Genomic DNA, 10036 nt, shown 5'->3' with positions numbered 1-10036 from the left:
ATTCACCATTCAGCAATATTCTTGGAACTTAGAAACATGCAAGAGCATGCACATTATTCTGTTTGTGTCACCATGTTTTGATTCTTGAGCTCTGGCATTTTGAAGAAAACCGGTCTTAAAGTATGGGCTAGAGCATAGCAGCAATCACACGATAGTGAGGGACCGTGAGCGTTCAAGCTCAGATGTATCCCAGCCCAATGAAGAAAGAGGATCTCGGAGAGTGATTAAAAGTTAAGCCATAGTCCTATGGAGGGACGAGCATTGAGATCATGCACGAGGCAGTTTCTAACCAGTTGGGCTGGGGCGTATTCAGGCCTGAGAGAAGGAATTCAATCAAGTTTCGGAGCTTCTTTCTTATGCTGTCCCCTTTAAGCACTCCTTGATAATTGTACGATAGCGGTTGCATTCTTTTCAGGCGTCAGCAGCTGGCAGCTACAGGCCTTCCAGCTAAAAGCTCCAACATGACAACCCCAAATGCGAAGCCGGAAGTGGATGAGCACCAAATAGATAGTCTGTGCTGGACGCTGAATTGCAGGACGAGCATGACTGTTCATTCAAATATGACTTCTGAGCCTGCTGCGGCAGCCAGGCGGGAATGTGTCAAATCTTGCCCTTTCAGGCCAACGCTGCTTAAGCTTCTCCACAGGCCATAGGCTCTGGATTGCTCTTTTATTTACAAAGCATTCCTTGGCGTTCTTCAAGCAGAATTCAACATCTGCCGCTTTGATTTCTCAGCTTCCTTCTTGCTTTAATTTCTCAGCTTCCTTCTTGACCCTTCGATCGGCGGGACACCCTAAACTTGAACTCACCAACGGCCTGCTCATTAAGTAACTTACCGACGGATCTTAAAGAGATGAGATTTCTCACACCAAAGCTAAACATGTTTCTTTCTAGCTAGTGTCAAGGGCCCGAGACTATCCTAAGCTTTCTTTTAAATCCAGCAGCATACTCTAAAATCAATGTATCGTCTCTCAAATTCTGATCCCAGCCTGTCAGAATTTGATCAGCTATAATTTGAAATTCAATACCAACGCACTGGCAAGGACCATCATGGCGCAAACAGCCGTAGATTGCAACTCGAAAACCACTACTAAGACCCAAAAGGGATCTCTGTGATTAAATTTAGGCTTTAACAAATCAACTGACGCAAATTGCAGGATATAAGGCTACCCTTTTGTTCTATAATAATTGCACATAAGCCTTCAAATTATCACTTTCAACATCATCTAGTTATAAAATTTTGTTTTAAATGAAAAACATGGACGGTAAATGTAATTTCCAAATGCATTACTTCCCAAAGTGTTCATCAGCCAAGGATTAATCCACACAGTCCAATCACTTAATTTGTAAAACATGAAAATTAGATGCACAATTTGAAAATCCATTGCATCAGGAAGTCAACTCTTGTTGTCATCCCAAGCTATACCAGAAAAGGAATACACAATTTAGCTTAACCTAGCACAAATTAGCGAGTCAGAGTTATTACATTTCTTGGTTTCTGATGATCTATGCACCCAACTCCATATTGAACACATGGTCAATCAATCTTGCATTTGCTGAGGCACATCCGGCAGACTATTGTTGCTGCATAAATCAGTCCTACCAAAGCAAGAAGCAACACTGCAACAATGGACAAAAAGGAAATCCATAATAAGAAAACGGTATATAGAAAGAAATATAGAATTGAATACTGCCGAGACTCCAAGATTTACGTGGATTAGTGCAATTAAAACCATCAAGCAAGAAACAGAGAAAAATAATTGTTTTTTTTTACCTTTACTTGGTAAAGAAAAATACTTATGGAAATTAGAAGATGGTGCACCTATGAGAAATTATTCTAAACTTGCACTATAAGAAGTCAACTGACATTCTGTAAATCAAGCTGATCAAACAACTACCAGTAGTTCTAGGATTCAATATCAAAAGCAAGCCAACTATCTGCCAGTCTTTGGTTCATGGTTTCTGCACTTCTTAGATGGTAGGTTCATTTTGCATTACTGCAACATATCCCCCATGTTCCACTATCCTGTTTCCTCCCAGACATTTTTGTTTGCTATAAACTTTTTAATGCTACTAAAATGAGGTAAAAAGAAGGCTAGATGGATTTGACAAGGAAAACCATAAGCATCAAGAACTACTTACAAGCTAAAACAGAATAGACCAGAATAGCCAAGCGATATTTAACAATCCATGGTAACATCACTTCCAGAGAGCAGTGCCTCCGATCTTGTCTTACTTTAATTGTAGAATTCTGTGCTTGCAATTCTGATAATGAAATATTTACACCAGTCACAGGAAGTCCATTTATATCGCGGACTTGAATTTTCAAGGTCACTGGAAATGCATCCCAATCTATCTCAATGGCTCCAAAGTTTGGTTCACCTATAGAATCCAAAAACATTGAAACTCAATCAAGTGTTAACATCCAATAATTTGAAAAAAGGCAGATGACAAACATACCATATGTGCATGACCTATATCTGCAAGTTTGGCTCATAGCTCTCATTGTACTAGGTGTAAACCATGCCAAAAATCTCACAATGAAATGCAACGGTGATGGGAGCACCTTCTCAATAGCTTGGGTTAGCCCACTTGAGGTAATGTCATACAAGGGATATCCAGCTCCACAGTCATATCGTGTAATTTCTCCAAAATGAACATCTCCACTTATGAAGAAGACTCCATCTCTCTGCTCAAGAAAACAAACCATTATAATGGCAAATTGATGTCTATAATAACCTCCCCTCAGACCAGAAGATGAAAAAGATAGGGGGGAAGGGGAGACTATTGAACATATCACTGCTTATTTGAACCGACAAGAGAACAAAATTGAAAGTAGTTCAGCTGAAATAGAGGTGCATGACATGAATATGTGTCGATGATTATTACCTTACTATCTGCTATCAACTTAAAAAGGCGATTCCTCTCCTTGGGAAAACGTCCCCAAGACTCCATATAAAACAAGGGGCCAGTTGTAGCTGAAAGATTTGATATAACCTGAAGTAAAGGCAAATACAGTCACAAAGTCATGCCGAGTATCATAAACTTGAAAAACAAAAGAAATATGAAAATGCAAATGAGAATCCGTTCTAGAGAAATTAAAGTGAAATATCTTAAGTAAAGGGTAGAAAGGAATCATCTCTGATTAAAATTCAGGCAAATATAGGAATACAGACTACTGATACATCCATCATCCAATACGCATATTTCTGACAAAAATGTGCTGCTAATAATGGCTCAGAGAGAGACCAAACAGCTACAGGGTGTTGACATATGAATTTTTTGCTAACAAGGAGCTCATTTACAACAAAGAGATATCGAATGAGAAGATTCAATATATAACTTTCACAATTGAAGTAGATATTTGACATACCTGAATGGAAGAGCCAATTATGGTAATGGTTGATGGTGGACCCCTCAACTCTTTCCCTAACCAAGACCATTGTGATTCCCCCAAGACACTTCCATCACTAGATATAGGATCTCTGTGATATCGTGTATCTAATAGGATAATCTGAGGAAGCTAGATGACCACAATTAGTAGAAGTCTATTTATAGGTGAAGAGTCCGTTATTGTGGCAGAAAGAATGAGAAGGAGAAAGAAAAATCTCACAGTCAAGACAAAACATTTCACTCTCTAGATTTTAATTCATCGGTAGAGAAAAGGCAATAGTTGGAAAGCATTTTGCAAGTTATACCTTGACTTGTTTACCTGGAGGGCCTAATGTGTAAGATGTGTAAACACCAGCCTGCTTGCGCCTACAATATGAAAGCCATGAAGATGGCCATTAATCCTTAATTAAGTTGGATAAAGAGAGCAAATACATTATTGCAATGGAAAGCAGTCGGGTAGAAGGGGTGAAAGCAAGGGTGACCTGGGACTATCTTGGGGTTCATCTAAGAAATCAAGGAGAAGCCTCTGATTAGTAATTTTCTCAGAAAATTCTTTGCCAGCATCATTGAGTCCATAATCATGATCATCCCAAGTACCAATGACCTACAGCGATAGATTATAGTTACAATAATGTATTTAAAGTAGTTGTGTGCAGTGTGGATATACGAAAAAAAGATAGTAAGTAATGAGTGTTAACCTTAGCATTGGCGCGAAGACGAGAATAACCGGGAATGTTCTTAGCCATATTGTACCTTGAAAGCATTTGGGAGTGAGAGGAAGGAACGAACCTGCGAACATTCTTCCAGGGACCAATTGTCCTTTCCTTTCCCAGAATCTTGAAAGGCTGTCTAATGTCTCCATATATGTTGTCACCAAGCCATATGAATACTTGGGGATCAAACTTGTTGATGGCGTCCCAGATGGGCTGCACCACCACCCAATCAGGCGGTCACCCACCACCATACATGAAGAAAACTACTAGTAGTATGAAAAAATAAACTACTATTTGATCCATGTATCAACTATTAGTTCTATAACAATAATATAATTGCAATTACTGTTATTAAGTTAAGGAACAGATTAATACTTACGATTCAAAAAATGCATCAAGGTTAAAAAAATGAGTAAAGAGAAGAACCTGAGGAGCGCTTTGGTTGGCACAAGATCCGAAAGCAATGCGAGATAGCAAGTGATTATCGGCGTATGAACCGGCGCTTGCTATCAACACCTGCAAAACTCCTATTACCACTGCTAGTAACCTCTCCATGTCTTCTTCTTCTTCTTCTTTTAAATAATTATTTACTAACCACTGGAATCCTCTGCCAGAATCAGAAATCAGAGGAGGAACAGGATTGGAAGTTCCATAAGGAAACACAATGTTGACGTCTATCAAAAAGTGAACACTTGGCCTCAATTACTCATTACTACCTAACTTGTTTAGGCGGCGACTCATAAATTACACAAACAAACTCAGCTATTACAACCAGCACCCTGTGTTAAAAGATAGACACGCATTCTCACCTCTTGGAATCAAAAACCAGACAGGTAAATGCGCTGACATATGGATTATTGGGCTGCTAGAATTAATGCTTTACAAATATTATATACATCTGTGTATATGTATCCATCTGTGCGTGTGTGTTACATCACATACACATAGTATCCTCAAAGGGGAATATATTCGAAATTAGCCTTGCCACGAATGATTTAAACCCAAGGTGAGCAAATGGCAGCCACGGATGAGGCTGGTAGCCCGATCCCCCAGCCACACATAGAAATTAGAATTACGAGAAGGGCCCAAACAAATATCAAAGAGTATATTATATGTGGAGCATAGAGAGCCCGTTTGCAAGAGCGTTCTGGTAATTGCCTTTGCCAAGTCTGCCTTCTGCCCTTCTGGGTCTGGGCTTCTTCAGCTCAATAACCTGAAGTAAGAAGGTTAGAGCCTTCGAGGATTGAGAAGATGCTGATGCAAAGCCCGGCGATATTTTCAGCAAAGCCAGCGTGGGCACCTCTTGGGGTAAAAGCACTGTATAGAACATCATCGGGCGATTCCAATTCCATGGCTGCTGCCGTCCCCGGCCCCAAGTGGGCTCAGAAGACCATAACTCTTCCTCCCCACCGCCGAGGCTGCCATCTCGTTACCTCTCAGGTAACCAACAAGTCTATTCTTCTAGCCTGATAATTCCATTTTTCTTTCCTACGGTTTCCGGGACCTTTCTTGACTTGTCTCTTGGGAGTCAGATATTGAGGGAAATTAGACCAGATTTATCAGAATTTAAGTGCGGCCTCGCTCATCTATTCTGTGAGTGTCATTGGCTTTCTAGTTTCCTCCTCTCTCTATGTGAAGTTTATCTTACAAATGTTTTCACCAATTCCAGTGCATCACACAAGTGCCTCTCTAACCATCAATGAGAATTATGACTCGGATGTTCGTGACGACACCGAGACGTTCCTCAACAAAATAGTTCCAGAGGTAAACTTTCTTAATTTCATTTTGTCCCAGGGGAAAGGGAAGGCCGAAGTTTCTTTCTTTTTTTTATTTTCCCTAGCTTTCTAAGTGGTGCTTGGAATTTGGATGTCCATTTTTCAGGGAAGATCTGCGCCTTGGAAGCATATACTTGAAGGTTGTTTCAGTTCCTATTTCACAACTTCGGACTGCTTACTCTTTGAACTAGACTAACATCACATGAATCCTGCTCCTTGCCTGTCAATTTGTCTATTTAGCAATTTTGATGATTCGTTTTTCCTTTTGCAGGTCCTGATGATATGCCAGCCCATATCAAATCATCAATGTTTGGCTGCTCCCTTACGTGCGTATATGATAAGATACATACACTACTTTTTATTTAGTTCAAAAGATTTTTGTCTTCGGTTTCCATTTCACCCCTTCTTCATGTTATTCTACAGGATTCCTATCACAGATGGACGGCTTAACATGGGAACTTGGCAGGTAAACAACCTTTTAACTTTTCAAACTATTTGAAATGCCTTCCCTTTTTTGTTTTTTGGTTCTTTTTTTTATTGTCAATAGCTAATTTGAACATCTGTGGTTTCATGATTAATAGCTCACTGAAACCTTTTGCAATATTGATGTTTAATTAGTTTATTCTAAATGCTCAACTTCTAATGGAATTTGCTTGGAGTACCACCTGCTTCTTTCACATCCAGCATAGCAAGGCCGAAAAGCGCATCATATTTGTCAGAGCTTTTGTTTTGTTTATTTGTTGAAGCATTTTCAGTTCTTGTTGTACACAATAATGTCATTATTATGAAACTAAAAGCAAGGCAATAGATGGTGATGAATGGATTCCTTTGTAGTTGAACATGTAACTAAAATAATTTCCGATCATACCGGTCACGTTGTTCCAAACTAGAATTAACTTTTGCATCAACGCTGTTTCTTCAAATGCCAGTTTTCAAGACAAACTCCAACGGTAATAATAATCTTTATTGAATAAAATATCATAAACAGTAAAAGTACACTCTTCGGGAATTGGGAAGATAGAAGGTATATAGTTTTAGCTGTTTAGGCCCATCATTAATTGGATTCATTGCATATTTGTTGTGATATCTTGTTTTCAAGTATGTCAGTGTACCTTGTTTGCTCATATATATTAGTCTAAATGATGAACGTCGCGGAAGCTAAAATTTTTTACAGAAATAATATGTAGCAAAAAACACAACACTTCTTGTCATGTCTGGAATCATAATTATACTTATAGGCCTGAACTAAGTATGTCTTTCTGTTGTACTAGTTAAGAGAATGAACAAGCCAACAATGTTGCATTATAACCTCTCTCTCTCTCTCTCTCTTTTGAACTGTGGGGCACTGTGATCTGACTCACACACACGGACACAGACATAACAACCCTTTTCAACATTAACTAATATAATACTAGTATATTAACAATGATCATCCAACTGTGGGTGTGGTCTTTATCAGCTTTGATTGTCCATATGCACTGAAAACATGAATGTTCTCATGCATTCGCATCTCTTGCTTTGAATGTCCTAGAGTGATTTACTCTGTGGGATTGCTTGAGCTCTGGCTACATCATGTTTGAGTTTGCCTCACTTTTTTCCCGCTTAAAAACTGTGCAATTTATTTTTCTCATTGTTATGCTGCAGGGAATATGGCTTTGTGAGCACCGAGATGCTCCAACAGCTCGTAAAGTGGTGGTCACCCTCAATGGCATCTGAGATCCTAAAATATGGAGATACTCTGTTTCTTTTATCTTTGTAATGGTATTGTACTTAAAAGGTGGTCTTTGGATAAGATCTACTTACTTGTTGATGGTATGTTAGTATTATTGTGTATTCCTGATTTTATTCAGGATTTGGTCCTGTGATATATGAATATTAGTTCGAAAGCTATAAGTTGGAAGTGTTATTTTGTCGAATGACCATTGACAGTAAGGTAATACATAGGAGCGTCAGTTTGTATTAGTTGGATTGATACTTGCTGCTGCTGACAATAGAATCGCATGAGTTCATGTGACTCGTTGCCCTGTTTTCAAGGCAGGAAACTGCAATAAAGGACCGGAATTTGATGGATTCGAGTTCTTGTGGTAGAATCTTAAACAGACGGAGTAGAATGTGGAAAGAATTGAGGGGAAAAGAAGTAAACGATTGTATCAATAAAAGCTCTATTTGCAGAACTGAAAAATGTAAAATGAATAAACTACTTAACAAATAAATAATGAAAAATCAGAGGCAATCCGTAGTAAAGAGTTGGGGGGTTCATGTGAAACTCGAAACGCGTATGGGAAGAAGGGAATCGATCACCGCATCATGACACTGAACTCATCAAAGCTGAGTACGCCGTCTCCGTTGAGATCAAAGGCACGAATCATGGCCTTGCAATCCTTGATAGACTTGGACTCACCCAGCCGACGGAGCATCCTTCTCAAACTGGCGGGGGTTATGCACTCTGAACCTTCCATCACATACATCCCAAAAGCCTCCCTCAGCTCTTTTTTTCTCTCCTCCTCAGTGGAGCCTCCACCCTCCACCAGCTCCTGAAATTCATGGAACCCCAGCATCCCGTCTCCGTCCAAGTCTGATGACTTAACGGCTAATTCGGCTTCGTCCATGGACAGGTGCCCTCCCGCTGTTCTTACGCACCTCTGCAATTCTTCTGCTGATATTTTTCCATCACCGTTTGCGTCAATGAAATCAAACACCATTTGGAGGTCGGAGCTGGCCTCGCTGATGTTACTGCTTCTGCTGCTGCATCTTCTAGCATCTTCAGAACATGACTTTGTTCTTGGGGATAGTTTCCTCCTCAAACTAGCGAGTACTGATTTTGGCTGTGAATTGCTGCTAGCAGTAGTACTAGTAGTAGCAATGAAATCACCATTAGAATTCATTCTGAAAGCGTCGATGTATTGATCTCTCTCTCTCTCTCTCTCTGGGGTGTGTCTGGGTACTCTGTAGCTTGTTTCGTATTGTAGGTGAATTGGTGAAAGGCAAAAAGGCACAGGTAGTAGCTAGCTGATTGTGAATTGTGATTCAACTGGGCACTAGGAGGAATGAAAGGGTATATATAGCTTCGGATTTGGATGTTTCAGAATATTGGAAAAAATATTTTAATTGTGAATTCTGATGAGAGACAGAGTATATATAAGACGTGGAAGCATTGATGGATAGTGCTAGGGAGATGTGGTATCAGATATGGTTGACAGGTTGGGACTCTATAGAGAACGCGGTTTTGAATTCCTTCCTTTTTTTTCCCCTGATGCAGTAGTAATATAATATCTATCACTACAAGTAGTAATGGGTTTGCTTGTATATAGTTTTGGTAGTTGGCTTCCGCCAGTTGTTTATACACGGTTGCGGAGGCGGCACTGCCGCTGGTCTGGGAAGCTTCCTTGGGTCCTGGGGGCTCCAAGTTCAGAGTCAAACTCATGGGAGAGTTTTTTCTCGTCTCTTCTTTTAGGACAATTTCGTACATCTCTCTTTCTTTATCGGGGACGTCACGGGTGATACATCGAATGATTTCATTTGGACAGGTGTTTGCATATGTCACGACTATATAACACGCATACTACACATGTCAAATAGCTATCTGCATTTTTCTTCTTTTTCTTATGGATAACTATGTTTGGAGTTTCTCTTTTAAATTTTATAAGTGAATTTTAAAAAAATAAAATATTATCAAAAAACACTTGAGTATTGTTTGATGTATAATCATGTGATATCTTTATATTTTATGTTAATATTATATAAATATAAAATAATAAATAATATTTTTAATTGATAACAATTAATTATTAAATTTAAAAATTTATTTGATTTAAAATGATTGAATTTTTTTATAATATTATATATTTTTTATAATTATATGATTGCAAACAAAAAAAAGTTCAATACATAAAAAAACGTTTTAAATTACTCCCATTAGTTTTGTACATGCTTTACATGGCTATAAACGGAACGAGCTGGACCATCCGGATGTGCTGTGAATAGATCTAATAATTTTAAACACGACACGTTAACACGATATGAAAAAATACGAGTTAAACAAGTTTTAGATTTAGTGTTAACGTGTTTCGTGTCTAATCGTGTCTGATATGTTAAGACACGAACGTGTCAGACATGACAAACACGTTTAAGCACGTTTACTTAATCGTGTTATCA

At 38.9% G+C, this 10036-nt stretch overlaps 3 protein-coding genes across 5 annotated transcripts; 1 reads left to right on the top strand and 2 right to left on the bottom strand.

Annotated features, from left to right (window-relative positions):
- LOC18592061 lies at positions 1267-4981 on the bottom strand. 3 transcript variants are annotated; one of them, XM_018125930.1, is made up of 9 exons: positions 4533-4981; positions 4092-4319; positions 3876-3997; positions 3699-3759; positions 3374-3523; positions 2890-2997; positions 2461-2689; positions 2237-2382; positions 1267-1620 (listed from the first exon to the last, which is right to left on the bottom strand). In XM_018125930.1, exons 1-9 carry the CDS (start codon positions 4659-4661, stop codon positions 1600-1602), a joined length of 1194 nt encoding a protein of 397 aa, XP_017981419.1. In that variant the 5' UTR covers positions 4662-4981; the 3' UTR covers positions 1267-1599. The 3 variants fall into 3 exon arrangements, with proteins under 3 accessions (XP_017981419.1, XP_017981418.1, XP_007018621.2); XM_018125929.1 differs by having other exon boundaries at positions 2143-2382; positions 4533-4972; XM_007018559.2 differs by having other exon boundaries at positions 2143-2382; positions 3374-3514; positions 4533-4971.
- Positions 5112-7849, top strand: LOC18592060 (UPF0047 protein YjbQ). Its single transcript, XM_007018557.2, has 7 exons — positions 5112-5546; positions 5639-5699; positions 5776-5870; positions 5988-6021; positions 6153-6207; positions 6305-6347; positions 7526-7849. The coding sequence occupies exons 1-7, from the start codon at positions 5358-5360 to the stop codon at positions 7595-7597; spliced, it is 549 nt and encodes a 182-aa protein (XP_007018619.1). The 5' UTR covers positions 5112-5357; the 3' UTR covers positions 7598-7849.
- On the bottom strand, positions 8010-9136 carry LOC18592059 (calcium-binding protein CML39). Its single transcript, XM_018125931.1, has one exon. The coding sequence runs from the start codon at positions 8764-8766 to the stop codon at positions 8179-8181; it is 588 nt and encodes a 195-aa protein (XP_017981420.1). The 5' UTR covers positions 8767-9136; the 3' UTR covers positions 8010-8178.

The sequence above is a fragment of the Theobroma cacao genome, chromosome 8 (genome assembly GCF_000208745.1).
Source record: "Theobroma cacao cultivar B97-61/B2 chromosome 8, Criollo_cocoa_genome_V2, whole genome shotgun sequence".
Lineage (NCBI taxonomy): Eukaryota > Viridiplantae > Streptophyta > Magnoliopsida > Malvales > Malvaceae > Theobroma > Theobroma cacao.
Note: the sequence above shows the minus strand (reverse complement) of the source record. Positions and strands in the feature narration are given on the sequence as shown.